General features: G+C 42.7%; 1 protein-coding gene across 1 annotated transcript in view; it reads right to left on the bottom strand.

The window, feature by feature from the left end:
- Window positions 1-517: 517 nt before the first annotated feature.
- Window positions 518-18,082, bottom strand: part of LOC310854664 (UPF0606 protein KIAA1549L-like) — a gene marked incomplete at both ends in the record, with an annotated part of 65,661 nt that continues 48,096 nt past the window's right edge. Inside the window, 9 exons of the mRNA XM_083759339.1 lie at window positions 518-799; window positions 2,788-2,942; window positions 3,669-3,820; window positions 4,814-4,911; window positions 5,303-5,366; window positions 6,091-6,410; window positions 11,356-11,488; window positions 14,076-14,302; window positions 16,291-16,415. Of these exons, the coding sequence (XP_083615465.1) occupies window positions 518-799; window positions 2,788-2,942; window positions 3,669-3,820; window positions 4,814-4,911; window positions 5,303-5,366; window positions 6,091-6,410; window positions 11,356-11,488; window positions 14,076-14,302; window positions 16,291-16,415 (1,556 nt within the window). The remainder of the gene's footprint in view (window positions 800-2,787; window positions 2,943-3,668; window positions 3,821-4,813; window positions 4,912-5,302; window positions 5,367-6,090; window positions 6,411-11,355; window positions 11,489-14,075; window positions 14,303-16,290; window positions 16,416-18,082) is intronic.

Here is an 18,082-nt window from a genome sequence, read left to right as displayed (position 1 = left end):
TAAGGTCTATAGAAGACCTAAGATACAGGATGTCCTTATATGTACATGCTTATATACATTGTGTTCTATGCTCAACCTTCTGTTCTGAATATTTGTGTTCCTCTCAGTACAAACAGAACAGTTCTTCTTTCAGTTCTTTCCTCATGTTCTACAGATCCACAAAAATGCAATATATTTGAATCCATTTCCCATTTCAATAATATTTCAATATAATTGAAATATTATTATTCATATAGTTACCGAGACATCGTTGTCAGTATATTTTTGTTTGTTTCAGAAAACCATCGCTGCTCATTCACCTTTAAATTGTGAGTTAAAACACACCTGACTAGTGTGCGAGAAGGAGAGAAAACCAAAGAAATTAAAATCTGTGGGTTAAGAAGATCAGTCTTATAGTACAAACCTCAAAAAGCAGTTTGTCTGATGATGTGGTTCCAGCCTTGTGTGACCTCTCTTGACGAAGAGTGCAGCAAAATGACAAACCATCTCCTTGCTTGGCCACTAGGGGGCAGAAGAATCACACCTGGAACTCAAACATGTCATTCTGTTTCTTTGCCAGCTTGGCCACCTCTTGGCGAATAGCCTGGACCAGAGCCGAGGTGGAGAGGCTGCTGAGGGGCACGCTGACCATGTTGTCCTTCCCAGCTTGGGGCAGGTTCTGCTGGGACGTTGTGGGGGTGGGGGTGGCGGGGTGCGGCTCGGGGGGCAGGTTGTACTGCAGGGGGGGTAGCTGCTGGGGTGAGCTACCCTGGGGGTAGCGAGGATGGGGGAAAGCCTCCACGTACCCTGGCAGGGGCACCTGAAAAACAAGGTAGGCTAGGTGGTGTATCAGGAAAACACTGCCAACCAATGTGCTATAGCTGTGAATTAGATCAAGTAAGAAATTAGCTTTAGTGCGTGTGTGTGTGTGTGTGTGTGTGTGTGTGTGTGTGTGTGTGTGTGTGTGTGTGTGTGTGTGTGTGTGTGTGTGTGCGTGTGTGCGTGCGTATGCATGCGTGCGTGCGTGCGTGCGTATGCATGCGTGCGTGCGTGCGTGTGTGTGACGTGTGTGTCTTACACCAGTGTTTGTTAAATAACTAAATGGGTGATAAGGGAAACCATATGGAGCATACTTAAATGAGAGAAATAAAATCACTACAAAAGAACCAAAATAACGGGGAAGGTAATGAATGTGTGAACCTATGGTTTTTGAAAATGTTTTTTTTTCCAATTCAAACATATATCGTTTGAACTCCAATAATGGACTACATTTGGATATGGAGATAAAACATTTAGCGGCTATGATTTTACACCACGTCAAAAAAAGAATAATAATCAAATCTAATAAATGAGAGGAAAATAGTTGTTCATTTAGGAAATGTGCTCAACTACCCCGGTATTTTGCTGTGTCCACTCAACGCCAGCCATACATTCACTTCAGCAAATGGTTTCTAAATGACAGTACTGGTTCTGCAAAAAGACACTGCGTGAAGAAGGCATCTGGTTGGAACAGGCAGACAAGACAGGGATAAAGTAGTCTCGCGTAGCCAGACAAATTCCACAATCTCCGAATGCTTTATAGTCTGGAACTACGCCTCCCGAAATACGAGTAAGGAAGCTGCTATTTCCGTTCACGAAAATACATTTAAAAATATCTTTACATTTTATTTATTTATTTTCCTTTTCTGCTAAGCAACAACCTATATATGCTTAGATGTTTTCTATTTATATTGGGGTAAATTTGCGCAACTGTAAAGACGAAACGGAAGTGGGGAGGAGGCTCCACTTCCGCTTTATATTTTACTCATGATAGCTTTTCCCGTTGCTCCAGAAAGTATGACGGAAGCATTTGTAAATTGCGAGAGGCTGCAGTCTGGCAACACGAAACTAAGAGAACATTCCGTACAGACGAGGAGAGTCCAATGCAGGCCAGGGGAGAGTTGGGGAATAGGGAGGGTCACACAGGTTAGAACAGATCAAACAGAAAGAATGGAACGCATCTTGCTTTCATGAAAAAGAGAGAGTGTGAAATAGGGTATATATAATAATAAACACCCAATCCTGCTCCAGGGAAGTTATGGGCACAAATGACATTTCTTCTCTCAATATCTGTACCATAATGACAGCAGCAAAACGTTGCTTTACTACTGAAAGGGAGGATTAATTTGGATTAATCTGTATCATACTGTGGTTTCATAATTTTATATGAGATTACACTAACTCTTCATTATGGTTTTATCCATGGTGTAAAGTACATTTACTTTACTGTACTCAAGTACAATTTTGAGGTATTTGTACTTTAATGGAGTAATTCCAATTTCCAATACTTTTACTTCTACTCCAGTACATCTCATAGACAAATATTGTACTTTTACTCCACTACATATTATTTGAAAATGTTAGTTACTAGATACTTTGTAGATTTGGATTATTATTACAAAAAAACAAAACATACATTCAACCCTATACATTTCGGCCATTTGAAAAGAGCCGATCTACAAGGTCGCAATGCAACGCATTGAGAGCTTGTAGATGAGGGTTTTTTTTCCAAAAGATTTGTATACATTTGAATGTTTTAAATGAGGCATTATGCATAATGACTACTTTATAGAACTTTTGGTACTTTAAGTACATTTTGATGCCAATACTTTTGTACTTTTTAAAGTAACAGTAACAGATGTGAGTACTTTTTGCACAACTGGGTTTTATAACAAACCCCCCATGCATCTAGCCTCTGGAGTAGCATTGGGCATTTCTCAGGTCTTGGGTATGGGTCAGGCATGCTGGGGCCCACCACGGGTCTCTTACAGAGTCTGCCCACTGCGGGGTAACATCCTCAGGTTCGGGAGGATAGGACATCCAGGAGGGGCTGCGATAGGAGGTGGGCGGCGTGGAGACAAAATATTCAGAGTATCCGGGCCGGGTGGCTGCTGGGATGGCGTACACGGCTGTTATTGGGTTTCCTGTTGGCGAGAAGAGGTGGACAGAGAACTTGCTGGCATTAATGAATCTAAGCATTAATGAATCTAAGCGGATTCGAATGCCATCAATGCATCGAAAGGGACAAAATCCCATTTAACCCTGTAAAACCCTGTAACACGCGTTTTGGAGAAATTCAGTAGAGGCTGCATTCTGCGTTGATCACAGCTACAGTTTTGGCAGCGATGACATGCGTTGTCCGACATTACTAACCCTAACTACATGTAGAATTGTGTTAGCATCTGCATTAGGTATAGTAACGGCGTCCGCCGTTACAAACCCTAACCCTAACTCTAACCCTAACCCTAACTCTAACCCTAAAACTCAGTCTTAACCTGTCATGTACAGTAAGTCCCCTAACCTCAAATCAGTTTTAACCAGCCACTTAAGTCGCCTAACAGCATATCAGTCTTTAACCGGCCACGTAGTCAGTAGCCGTGATCAACCGTCCGCACATAATGCAGCCTATACTGAGATCTGGTAGGTCAGTAGACGGCTAGATTTAGTCAGAGCATTCAATTGCTCTGATTAAATGTGTTTTTTTTGTCCCTTCTTTCTTTTAATGTATTGATGGCATTCCAAACGTGTGTAGATAATCTCAGCCAGGGGAGAAATAACACTTATACTGAGTAAGTTGTATTGCTTATGCAGCATGCTGCTGCTGCACGCATGCACGGTCGCACGCACGCACCCACGCACATACGCCTCACCTGAGTAGTTGGACACGGGCTGCTCTGCAGTGATCGAGGGAAGAAGTGGCGCTCTGGAGGTAGGAGCGTACGGGTTGCCGTCATGTTGAGACTGTAGGTCGGTGACGGATGTCTCAGCGCTCCTGCCCTTGGGCCCCAAGTCAGACGACGAGCTGATGGAGAAGAGATCGGGAGAGACGATGCACTTACATGGACTTGTTGCCCAAATGCAATGCTCTGTCTATGCCGCTAGAGGGAGCAAGCACTCCACCTGGGTGAGTGTGGCGCACCTTATTGACATTCTTGGCATTTACCAATGCACAGGTTCAATATTCAAATCTAAATCTAAAATCACCCCTTGCCACAGCACATTATGTATAGTGAATATCCACTCTCCTAATGTGAATTTGTATGTGAATATAATATGAAAAATTGCTGATTGGGATGCTGCTACAGTACTAGCTGTGCGTGCATCGCAATGCATTGTGAGCTTGTAGATCTGCTATTTTCAAATGGACGAAATGTGTATAGGGTTGAAGTGGTTAATGTATGTCTTCTAATCAAAATTAAAATCACCAAAAGTAATTAGCAAGGTTTTCAAAAAAAAATTAGTGGAGTAAAAGTACAATGTTTGGCTCTGAGATGTAGTGTAGAAGTATAAAAGTATTGGAAATTGGAAATACTCCAGCAACGTGCAACTACCTCAAAATTGTACTTAAGTAGAGTACATTCAGTACATTAAATGCACCTAGTTGCTTTACACCAGAGGTTTCTAACCACCGGTCCGCAGAACGGGACATGTCCCACTGGTACGTGAGAAGGGAATCCCTAGTTTTCCCGACCTTCACCAGGAACAGCGGTGAAACGTTGACTCAGCCCGGTCGAATGAAGATGTCATGGATTCGTCAGGGACGCTGTTTTATAAACTGACTAAGCTGTTTTGTCACTGACTGTGATTTATAAACTGCTTCGAGTCCGTGTTACGTCCGTGTTGAGTAGCATAACAGCGACGTCACTTTCGAATCCTTGGTATCTTTACCGTTACTGTGTGTTCAGAGCAGCAGCAGCGGAACAACAAGCTGCAGCCTATTTTATCACACTCGTGAAACAAAACACCACACGGTACGGTACAGGGTTATTACTTCATGTCAAAACACTGCACATACCGTCTTAAGGAGGTCCCTGGAGGGGGTCCGGTGCGTGGTGGTAAAGGTGGTGGAGGAGAGCCCATGGCCATGTCAGGGAGCTGAGTGAAGCGAAAGGCCTCCAACGGAACATAAAGGAAATCATTAAACGTTACACAAGGCTATACTCTCGCACAAACTGTTATATCGTTGCTGTAAGGAGGAAACCACCTAACCACCTGCTTTTTTCTTTTCTTTTTTTTTTCATAAATCAGTGCTATTGAACACCCTTTACATCTGTGTGTTGTTTCGAAAATATTGAACCAATGAAAAGTAGGGGCACAAAACCTCTTAACTCCATTGGACCCTCAAGCTGTCTGCTAAAGCAACTACTAACTGCGCCACCCCCCCCCCCCTCTCATGGAAGTAAGTGACAATAATTATATAAAGGTTTTCCAGAATTCTTTTGGAGTTAGGTGGTTTCTACCCGACAGTAGAGATATGCAAGTCAAACAATAGTCATGTACTTACTGGTTTGGGCAGGCTGTACTGGTACATATCCGCTCCATAGGACGGCACCCACTGCAAGCCTAACCTGCAGTGGTGCGAAAATAACTCAAATGTTTAATTCATTAAAAGTGTTAATACTGCAATATAGAAAATACTCTATTTACAAGTAAAAGTCCGGAATTCCAAATGTACTTTAGTAAAAGTACAAAAGTATTGGCATCAAAAAATGTACTTAAAGATCCAAAAGTAAAAGTACTCATTATGCAGAATGTCTCATTTCAAGGTTCAAAATGTCAACAAATAAATTTGAAAAACAAAGGGTCCCGCACACTGTCAGACACTTGCCAAAATGTTTAATGTCTCATTATTAGGTCGACGTTTCGGCCGTTTAGACCTTCATCAGGACAGACAAATATTTTTGAAAATAGCAGATCTACAAGCTCACAATGTGTCGCATGGCCAACATGTATATAGCGCTGAAGTGGTCACTATATGTTTTGTAACATTAATACAAATCTACAAAGTAACTGGTAACTAAAAGTTTTCAAATAAACGTAGTGGAGTAAAAGTCGGCGGTTTGAATCCCGACTCCTCCTGTCCACATGTGGAAGTGTCCTTGGCCAAGACACTGAACCCTACATTGCCTCCAATGAGTCGGTCAGTGTGAGCTTGCCACCATGAATGTGGGAAGTGAGGTGTGTTGACTGTTCGCCACTTCACCTCCCGAGTCCCAATGTATGAATGAATGAACCATTGTAAGCACTTTGAGCACTTGGCAAAGCGCTATAAAAAAGAAAGTCATTACTAACCTGCCACGGTTCATGGTGCCAGGGGCGCTGGTCACCGCGTCCGTGTACGGCAGCGGGGGCGGCCCGGGGCTGTAGTGGCCAACGTGGTGGGGGTTGTGGTGCGAGTGTCGACCGGACGTGGAGTGGCCCCCCGACGCAAGGCTGAACGCCTCCTCCAGGAGCAGGTGCATCTGCTGCCGCACCTCGTCGATGGATGGCTGGGAGCTCAGGGTGGACGTCTCCGAATGCCCCTTCACCCCCCCCCGGCCGCCGCCGTACATGTACCCCCGTGGCCCCATGAGACGGTCCACGTTTGTCTCCTCGATCAACTCGGGTTCCGTCTACAGTACACAGACACGCACGTATACGTACGCACGCACGCACGCACACATAGACATTGAGCAGACGCTCTTAATCCAGAGCGATTTACAGTAAGCAAGGACAACACATGGTAATACATCAAATACATTAAAAAGAATTGTCATCAAGAATCATACGTAAGCAAACAACCTAACAGTGGAATATCTATATAATGAAACTATGGCTGTATCTTGCGTCAGGGGCACCTTTTTCTCAATTTGGGGATTTAGGATTGTTTAATAGGCTTTCCCCCTTAACATGGCTATTTTATGCCACCGCGTAATTTCGATCGTCTCCCTTGAAATGCAATGTTCGAGCAAGTCCGCAATCCACATTCGGTGCGAGGTTTTCCTCGAGGATAAAATGAAAACTAAATAAGTGCAGTTCACTAATTCAATCCCTTATTTAGAAAATAAATGATTATTACTTCGCCCCGGGAGGTGCAGGCAGGGGTAAAGTAGCTGCCCGCCCCACCGTGGAAACTTGGGTTCGATTACTCTGTGGTGCCTCTGTGGGCACTCAAACAAACACAATTGTTCATGTTCGCCAGTGGGAATTCAGCAGGGGACACAGGGTGATCTCTGTCGCTGAACTAGCGACTCCTTCTAGTACAGCAGACTGAAGAGCAGTGGTTCATTCATATTTTATTGTGAAGAATGAAGATTCATATGGTATTATAAAAATGCATTCCAAGAATGCAGCTATATTGCTAATTACCTTGGTTCACCTGGAAAACTAGGTGATGTCTCCGCTATGTGAAAGTATGGCCACCTGGGAAAAACAGAATCCATTCTATTTGGATCAAATAATAATCTCAGCAAGGCAGATAGATGGCTTCTTTGTTAGAGTGGGTGACAATATTATCACACTAAAATGAAATTACCTGCCTAAATTACCTGCTAAGAACAACTTTAGTTTTTTTCAACCAAGGTTCATGTTTTAGGTTGTTATTAGAGAAAGTAAAAGATGAGTGTTAATTTATATTCATTTGCTGCTTTCTTTCGTTTTAAGGGATATTAGCTGTTTTTGACAGGGGGGGGCGGGGCATTCGAGCATGAGGCTAAATATGTATTTTTTTTACATATTTTTATAGCGATCTTTTTCTATTATTGTTTACTATAGTCCTACTAGACCCCATAGAATTACATCTGGCCACAGAAGATCGCAGGATCTACTGAATGTGAAGGTAGTCTACTGGGGGGAAGCCACACTGTGTGTCATAGGCTAAATATGCCAGTTTGACACATTCAGTAGATCCTGTGATCTTTTGTGGCCAGATGTAATTTATTGGGTCTAGTAGGACTATAGTAAACAATAAAAAAAAGAAATCGCTATAAAAATGTGTAAAGAAATACATATTTAGCCCCATGATCAAATTCCCCCCTGTCAAAAACAGCTAAAATCCCTAAAACGAAAGAAAGTAGCAAATGACAACCTAATACATGAACCTTGGTTGAAAAAAACTAAAGTTGTCCTTTAACAGGAGCCCTCGTACAAGGTTTCTTCGACTATGCATGCACCTCTTGGTACCACAGCACCTCAAAGGCCCTTAAAACAAGGCTCCAGACTTCCCAAAACAAACTGGTCAGGCCAAGTAGTAGACCATTTTGATAGGCAGGGTACAGCATCTTGCAATGGGTCTGGTCCACCAAGATACCCATGTACCTGTCTAAATACTTCCTTAATGTCAACGAAGTCCACACCCACAACACCAGAGGGAGTTGAACAAACCATGTGTAACCCAGATTCGGCACAAACAAGGGACTACATTATTTTCGCTCCTATGCCACCAAAATGTGGAATGCCCTACCAACAGTCATTAAGACATGCGAATCCCTTGACTCCTTCAAAACTGCTCTCAAAGGGCACCTACAGACAGCTGCAATTCTCCAATCTGTTAATACATACTTTAATCAATCAAACCTGGGTGACACAATAGAGGGCATGCGCATGAAATCAGCATCATGCCGGTGGAGGTTAGCGGTGGAAAGGACTGGGTGGATTCTATAAATGTTACGTAGGTGGAAAAAGAAGGTACAGACTATAGTTTTTAGATGAGCTTCGAGGCAAAGGTCAGAGTCCAGTAGGACACCTAGGTTCTTTGCCACTGGTCTGACATTGACTGTCATGGAGTCAAGGCAGTTATGTAGATGGGATCTGGAGGTTAGGTAGCCAAACAGGAGGATTCCATGTGAAGTGCTTTGGATAAAAGGCCCTTGATGACTTGGTGGGATGCCACAAAGCCATCACAGATTGCAGTTGCTGAGGGCCAAGAAATTTAAGTTTGATAATGAGTCAGTAAGTCAGTGAGTTGTCCGTATACAACAGCTGGGTTGTTGACAAGGTGCTGACCAAAGCAGAATTAAGGTCTTATTCAATGCCACAGCGTGGTGCTCTTACATGTCAACTGACTGAGCTATGGTGATTGGTGCCTCCAGGTACCAGTAGAATCAGTAGCAGAGTCTGCTAGAGGAGAACTTAATACAGTCAGCAAGTTTAGTTTTATCTGCATTGCATCTCTCCTCCACCATCCCAGCACCACATTCACTCCAATTTTACAAATTATGAACAAGCAATTAAGCAGTGCAATTTATGTGAAACAATTTAGTCTATAATATTTGTGTATATTTATACTCATAGCTTCACTGTACAGATATTCTACTGTTAGACAGATGCTACTGTAGGTTCTTAGCTTGCTTATGAGTCTTGATGACTATATGTATTTGATGTACAGTATTATCATGTGTTGTTCTTGCTTACTGTAAATCACTCTGGATTAAGTGCGTCTGCTAAATGCCTAAATAGTAAATTGTAATCCTCTACTCTCCGTTATCCCAGGCTCTATATCTCCACTCACCCCACCCTTTTACTCTGTGATAAATGAATCGGAGCTGAGGCTGCCCTACTTCCTGTGCGAATAGAGGGTAGCCACAGAAGACCAATGCACAGTGTGCACCTCATAAATCAGTCCTCCCTGCAACAGGGGCAGCCGCAGAGATGTGGATCCACAGTGTTATGGTATGACCACAGCTAACAGTATTCCCACTGTAGTCCATGGAGTTGAGGTGCTCTGAACAGCTTTAGCAGAGGCTATTGTGCCATATGTTGAGCAATTATTGTATGGCCTTTAATACCACCCTTCGAGGAAAATGATGGAATAAGTTGACAACTTGAAGACCTAGAAATACTCAAAGCTAAAGACATTTGGAACGTGTGCTGGTTTGAAGTGGGCCAGTTCTGGGTAAGCTCTCATCTGTTAAACTTCCAACTCAATACTGCACATCAATATCTATCTATCTATCTATCTATCTATCTATCTATCTAAGTCTCTGTGCGTACGTACTGTACGTGTGTACATCTGTAATCCACGTAACTCGAAAACCATTCGCCCCACCCGACTTCAAATTCGACACACGCGTTCCACACCCCCACAGGGAGTGTAGTGCCCGGTGTCGAGTCCGTCGGATAGCTGGTTGTCCAGAACCAGCACAAAAGCCTCTGCCCGGGGATCTGGACCTGATCACCCTATATCTCTATATATGGAGCTGGCCTGTTCTGACATCAGAACACTTCATATTTGGCCATGCCTGACACAGAACTCAATATATAGGAATAAAGGGACACAGACACAATGGTGGAACGGGTACTCTGACACGGGTACAACGGGTACTCTGACACGGGTACAACGGGTATTGCATTGCCGGAGGGGGCATGGATCGACAACTTCCATCGTTACCGACTCTGTGCTCTACAGCCGGGCACTGGTCTAGTACACATAGTAAGAAGGTTATGTGAAGGAGATATATACATACAGACAGACATTGTATTGCTGTATTTTAACCACATGAACCCGAGAGTCACTACAGTATAATACTAGGTACTAGTATAATAATAGTTAAGCATTCGACAACAATAGGTGATTGATTATTCAGCGAACAAAGCAGATCTACATTGCTCGGTTTGCTCGCACTCGCAACACAAATAGATTTGGTGCAGATGGAGAAACAAAACAAAGCCATCAAGTACAGATCCCTGTGGGACCAAGTGCGGTCAACGAGGTATATAGGGTTTAAGTGGGTAAGGAGACCCTCGTTAATATTCAGACCGCATTTGTTGTGCCCACAGCAACGGCATTGCCATTGTCCCCGGGGAATCCAAGACGAGAAGAGTAGGGGAAAGCCGATTCCTTGAAATGATGATTCATTTGAATGATGAACCACTTCTCTTCGGTCTGCCGTGCTAGACTTGAAATCATATGTCGGACAAATATGTTGGATTCTCTATTCTCAGTGATGATGAAAAACTAAAAGGCAGACAGCAGCCTGTTGACGTCCGTAGTGAAGGGGAGTGAACTGATCGGTTATACTTTTAGACAGCTCTTGATACAGTACATAAAACTAAAATGAGACTTTATTATTGCCTCCGAGGTTTTATTATTATATGGTCTGTTAGTTTTGTGCACAACCAGAGAGACCCCCCCCCATGGGGAGGCCACAGTCTTAATGAGCAGACAACATCACCTATTTTGTATACCATCCAGCTCTGGTCAGGGTCTGTGTAGTCTCGCGTAGCCTGACAACTATTCCACAATCTCTGAAATGCTATATAGAATGCTCCCGAAATCCGAGTAAGGAAGCTGCCATTTCCGTTCACGAAAATATAATTTAAAATATTTACATTTTACTTTTTTATTTCCATTTCTGCTAAGCGGAAAGCTATATTATGCTTTTGATTTATATCAGGATGAATTTGCGCGACTGTAAAGACGAAACGGAAGTGGGGAGGAGGCTTCACTTCCGCTTGATCGCTTACTCATGATCAGAGCTTCCGTTCATCAGACCTGTATGACCGGAAGCGTTTGGAAACAGTCTGGCCCACGCGGGACTGTGGTCTGTGTCAGTGATACAGTGTCAACTGCCAACTCACGTCATAGCCACTGTTTCGAATGCCTCTCCTGGGTCTCTCCCGCATCACCAGCAGGTCCATTTCCGTTCCACCAGGGCTGGGACTGTTCAGACTCTGTCTGCTACGGTAGGCTGGCTGACCTACCTGGGAGTGCCTGCCAATGAGACCACATGCACACAGTGAGCCATTAGTACACATCAGACCTGAGCCAGCTGCTCGTCCAACTCCTTTGAAGTACTATAGTGTGAGCGTTTAAGTTAGGTTAGGTGTGATAAGTCAATGTAATTGACAATGCATATTTCAGGTTCAGTTCAGGCACAGAACAGAGCGGCAACATCTGACGTAACCATAATTTGCTCAAGACGGCTGTTGTGAAGAGTCGAATTAAAGACATAATTCACATCGATCACTACATATCATCATCATTGTCAGTTTTTCTTCAGCATTCTCATTCAATGATCATTTTTATTTAAACAGCAACAGTAGTAATAACAGACTTCTTATCTCAAAGGACTTCAAAGATCTTCTCTGGCAGAATAGTTTTTACAAAATATGACACATTCCGGTGCTCGGCAAGTATTAAATTAAGGCCACAGCATATGAGTCAACCCAATGACAATATTCTTGAGAGGGGCCAGTGTGGCACAGCCAAATGTAATATCGATAAAGCAACTAGCACGACAAAACAGCATAGTATATTAAATTAGAGAGTACAAGAAAGCCTATCAGATGGCATGCTCTGGCAGTATCATCGTTTCAGCGGGCGCAAAGTATATTTGATTCATATCTCTGTGATAACCCATTTTGGGCGGGAACCCCTTTTGGTGTTTTAAACATTATGTTATAATTTAGCTATTGAAAAATAGCAGATCTACAAGCTCATAGCGTGCCACTCGGAGCTTGTAGGTCTGCTATTTTTAAAAACTGTGAAAATATTTATTTCAGAAAACTGGAGAATTTAGAATATTCTTTTTTAATTTCGAGGTCAGGCCAAAATGTGATAAAGCACCCGCTCAAATACATAACACATTAATAGCAGATGTGCGCTATTTCACAGTATTATTTACACAGTTGTTAAAACCCCCATCTCGACTCGATGGAGGGTGAAACATTGAAACTGACAACAGCATCCAGCTTTGCATGAAAGCCAACGCTGGAATGCTGCATTCCTCTCTGAGGACATGGCAACGCATATTATGTACATGGCACTCTGGTATGGAATAGATCACTGGCTCCCAGACGTTTTAGCCCTGTGGCCCAAAAGGTACATTTGACGTTTGCCCGGGACCCGAGCTAACTTCTTAAACATTTGTTTTCTAATGTATGTTTTCTAATGTATGTTATGTATGTTTTCCTGGAATTACTGAAAAAAACATTGAATTTTGTGAATGTTTTGTGAAATTGTAGGAAACAAAAAAAACCAAAGACCCATTAAAAAAATGTTTCCGCGACCCACAAATTGGTCCCAAACCCAGTGTTTGGGAACCAGTGGAATAGATTGTACGTTTGTTTGGTGTAATAAACTAATCTGTCCATCGCCATGTGCTCTTAAATAAATCATAAGGGCAGTACAGTACATGCAGTAAGCAGCCCAGCGGACGAACAGGGCAGCTCAGAGCATGCTGCCAATCCTCTTATCTCTGTTTGAGGATCAGAATCATATTAATCAGACACGCCTGGCGGTGTCTCTCTTCTGGGCTTATATTGTATTGGCCCTGCACAGTGACAACATTACAGTTGACATTGTGACTGATCTATAGTACAATGGACAATGACACATACAGGCTAAGAATGATCATCCCCTTCCTTGCATGGATGAGGGGGATCATATGGCATACTGTGCCATTTTTCACCTGTGGCATTTTACGAGATTATATACACATTCTATCTTCATCAATTCGTCAAATGGCCGTTAGTCCAACCTCCACAAGCCCAGCGTCCCTATTCTGGGCATGTCATCATAACAGGCAAACATTCATAAAAAAATTGCCAACTCCCAACTAGCCAAGCTCACATTGCATTAGGACACATTGTGAACAGAGGAAGAGACGAATTGTGTAGAGAGGAAGAAAAAGCCCTTACCCCTTATCCCTAAACTTATTTGCCTTTTTTTTTTAAACTTTTTTTTAAAACCTTTTAAAATAGTTCAAATACAATGTAGATCGGCTAGTTGAACTATATTGTAATTCTTTTCTCGAAATGGTAAAAAAAAAAAGTTAAGGGGTGGCGCAAGATAGGGACCTCAGACTATAGGGCATACATGGGCAACTGGCGGCCCGGCAGCCACATGCGGCCCCCACCTTCACTTAATGCGGCCCTCAGGTTAATATCAGAATACTGATATATTATTGATTTCAGCTGTTACAATTCCAAGCATGCAAGCATGACCCTCTTTTGTATGTCCAATGTGGTTGGATTTAGTTCATAAAGTTAACATAACTATAACGAAATTAATTTGAAATTACTAAATAAAAGGGTTCTTTTTCAGGATTCCAATGAAAAAAATGGCCACATTTTTTTCAGGATTTCAATTCAAATATAGCAAATGTTCAGATATTTTTAGATCGGCTATTTTTGCTACGACAGTAATATGCACTGTGACCCGGGGTGGGCAACTTTGACGATGGAAAGGGCCACTATTTCCACACTGCATGGGTGGGCCACCCCTGCTATAGGGTATTACATTTACAGGTTAAGTGGTGAGCTTATTAATGCCCCTGCCCCGGCCTTGCCCCCCTCACCTCCTGCGAGACTTGACGTACGTGGACCCCCGGTCGTCGTCGGGCTCCAGCGGTCTGTCGTGCTCATGGGGTGACCTGTCATGGCTGTGCCTCTGTCTCTGTGCCAAGGCTCTGCTGCAGGTGCCATCGGCAGAGGGGAAGTCATAGTAACCTTTCCTCTTAGCCTTCAGCCTCAGCTTGTTCCTGTAGTGCTCAATGTCCGACTTCTGTTTCAAAGCCATGCTCGCCTGTACAAAGATATTATTTAATAATTATTATTATTTCATTATTATTTATTCATAATATTTGCTAAATTAGTATTCATTTTCGTTTCTTTTGGGAAGAAAATGTATTTCCATCATCACAATCATTAGCAAATGCTTAGATCAGTGTTGATGTCGCATGACACTTCCCCAAAAAATCCTTTTGAAGCAGAGTCAAAAGTCATTATTTTTCTTTGAATTATAAATTTAGTAGGAGGGAAGGCCTGCCACAGCAAAATAAACAAATTGTTTCTTGCTTCACAGGGTTACAATTTATATTGTTTGAACTTGTATATGTTTATTTTGTACCCAAACAATACTGGCATTTCAGACTTTAAAGGTATATTCAGTGTTTTCACTTAATTCAAATATCAGTTATTTTTTGTTTTGTTGTGATAATCCTCCCTATAGAGTGTGCTGATCATAATTATAAGGAGTTCCTCCCTGTCCCAAAAAATCCCCGTAGGTTTCGTTTTTGGCTAGGTGGCCCGGCCTTCATCCAATCTGGATAGAGAGGGGCCTTCCGCCAATCATAATTGAGCGGGGGCGGGCCTTGGTGTGTGTGCTGTTGGCCTGTTGCGTGTCCCCCCACTGTAGTGCGTGCATGTGCACATCTTGTTACCGGGGCGGACTGGGTGGTTTTCCAAAACACCCAAATCACTGAATACTCCTTTAACCCATTCTGGGCGGGAACCCCTTTTGGTGTTTTAAGCATTATGTTATACTTGAACTATTTTTGCAAAATCATGAAACTGTGGCGCAAATCTTTGAATATATATTCTTTCAGAGCGAACGTGTTTAACTCAAATCTTTGCTACTGGGAGGCCCCTGGAACAACATATTTTCAGATGGGGGTCGGTGGTCAATTACATATTATTTTTGGGAGTCCTTGACATGACATTGTTTGAGAACGACTGTCACAGAATATTGTCTATTTAGAAGACTTTTTTTTAAATCGTCAGGTTGAAATGGGTTAATGATAGCTCTTGCATGTCAATCAGAGAGTGTACAAAATAATGTTAATTAACAGTAATTAACATGTTAATTAAGAGTGGATTTTACAGTGTAAAACTACACAGTGCAGCTTTAAGCAGGTTGCCTGTGGTTCAGTTGGTGAACGCAGGGCAGAGCTAACTAAGTTCACTGATTTTCAGCCTATCTTCATATAATTGGTCCTCCTCACTATATGCTCATTAAAAGATTGGACCACTTCTAATGTTATTTCATCATGTCTACTTTCGTCTTAGAAGGGGGGGGGAGGGAGAGAGAGAGAGAGAGAGAGAGAGAGAGAGAGAGAGAGAGAGAGAGAGAGAGAGAGCACAAGCTTTCATGATGTGTTTCCTGAACCTACTGTATTTAGAGTTCGGGCATTATGACTATTTGGGTTATTGGAGTCCACTCAAAATTAAAAAGTAGGTTTCTACACATTGAACGAGATGGCATGTAATGGACGAACTGCACTCAAAACTCACGTTGTGCTTTGTACTATATGAAAAACATGATAACATGATACTTCACTAAATTTGACCAAGGGACCATGGAGCAGTTGCAGCTTTGTTACATGGCGGCCACCTAAATGCAGCTATAGCATCCCAAATCCTAATGTGCACTGCGCAGTGCAACACCATCGATATGGTGCACACTACACCGATCTAAACCAAGTACAGCACTTGGTTTTGGTTGCAAGGCTTTCACACCAAATCCAATTGTGTTTTATGTATACTGTGGAAGGAGAGAGGAGACCTGCACACCGTTTTAAAAGCTCACAAAATAATTGATTGACAACAGAGCCGTTTAAGACGGTGTGCGGAGCTCCTCTCTCCTTTCTTAGTTACTTTTTTGGAACCTGCACCCGTTGAAATTTGAGGATGTGCGTGCACCTCTGGACTATTTGATGTATATACTGTACTGTGGCCCTCAGGGTTAGGGGCTGTGTGCGTGCATGCGTGCGTGCGTGCGTGCACAGTCTTCACCTCTCCATTGAGAATGGCGGAGTCTTGACTACGGTCAGAGGACGCAGGGCGTGAGTAGTTGGGCTGAGCTGCCATGGGCTTTATGGAAATGAGTTGCAAGGAGCCGGATGAGGTGTCGTATGGATCTGAAGAACAAAGAGGAACTTACATACACTGGAGAAGAAAAAGACACATCAAATTGACTGTGATATTTACGTAGCCTCTCAGCCTGTCAGTGGCTCTCTCATTTGTCTGAGTCAGTGTTGCACGCACATCGCACACACGCATGCGCACGCGGCACACACACACAAAACGCACGCACGCTCGCTCAAAGCTGAATACTTACCACACAGGGTCAGTTGGGCTATCTCTATGACGTACTCAAAGAGATTCTGTCAAACAGATTTGCCAGTAAAATGAGGTGGCAGGAAGGTCACAGAGTCGACACATTAAGACACCTCCGTTACTGATGGAGACTTAAGACTCCATGATTGCATTCGTTATCTCACATCTGACAAATTTAAATGTATCGCCGCTGATTAATAATTCAAAGCCACTCCATGCAATTACCATAATAGTCACAGTTCCGCTGAATTTATGAGTAATGTAATTTATGAATAAACTTCCATTCATCTAAAACACCTGAATTAACATAGTTATATAGTGAGTTACTGAGTTATAGAGGTAATTCTGCCCTAAGAATTTAATTTCATAGAGCACTTTACTTAAGTTGCTGAGAATAAAAATCAGGACAATACAAAACATAACATTATTGTTATGTGAGCTCAGGATGAAATGGATGCCTGATTGTCCATGAGCTATCTGCAAACTGTATTATCTGCAATATGAGGGTGTGAGAGTGTTGGGGCTCCATTTTCGTTTGATCTTTCTAATTACCGTAGGCCGTCTCTACGGAACGGTATGAAAAGGAAAAGGAAAGTTCGGTCAATCGGGTTAAACCCCATTTGCTGCTATGGGGTGATGGACTGAACAGCAAATGAAACTGTGCACCCCGGACAATGCCTGGCACAAATAACTTCTTTGACTATACAATTATATAAACACAATGGACACAAGGAAGTGGCAGGCACTCACTTCTGCTGATTATAGGAAAATTACAAAGAGATGCATAGGAGAATAAGGAGAGATGACTCAGCCTGACTCTGTGCCTGGACATCTCCATTGAGGCGCGGTGCGCGCCGCTCATTACCAAACTAATTTGGCATACGGTTTACGGGTGCTTTTAAAATGCACTATGCGCTTTCCCAAATGTGTGTGACCAAAATAGCAATTTAGGGGAAAGCGTGCCAGCACGCCCATGACCACACCTCTAGGCGCAAATACCGGTGTCGGCAAAAAATATAGCGGGTGACGCTGGACGAAAATACCATTAAGGGACAGAGAAAGCTCCTATATTCGTAATTTTGTCCCGGGATGTCCCGATCACGTTTTTTTGCTCCCGATCCGATTCCGATCATTTGATTTTGAGACATACCGATACCGATCTTTCCCGATCCGATGTTTATATTTTTATATAACACTTATGCCATATCACAATAGCAAATATCCTAATGTATGTCACTCTAGTGTGGTCTGTTGTGTTGCCTTTCAATTATTGAAAGGCAAAATGTGAATATACTTCCCTTTCTATGCATGGAATCATAGCAAAAATAATGATGTATTGGTTAATTAGAGTGAATACAGTTCTAGAGCTTATAGATTTCCTTTTCCTTTGTTTTCATCATAGGTGTCTTTCACACCTCTGACCACTAGTCTTTGTTTGATGATCTCTGACTGGGACCAGAAGGAGCAT

This window comes from Protomyctophum parallelum, assembly GCF_964188405.1.
Source record: "Protomyctophum parallelum genome assembly, chromosome: 2".
NCBI classification, from domain to species: domain Eukaryota; kingdom Metazoa; phylum Chordata; class Actinopteri; order Myctophiformes; family Myctophidae; genus Protomyctophum; species Protomyctophum parallelum.
Note: the sequence above shows the minus strand (reverse complement) of the source record. Positions and strands in the feature narration are given on the sequence as shown.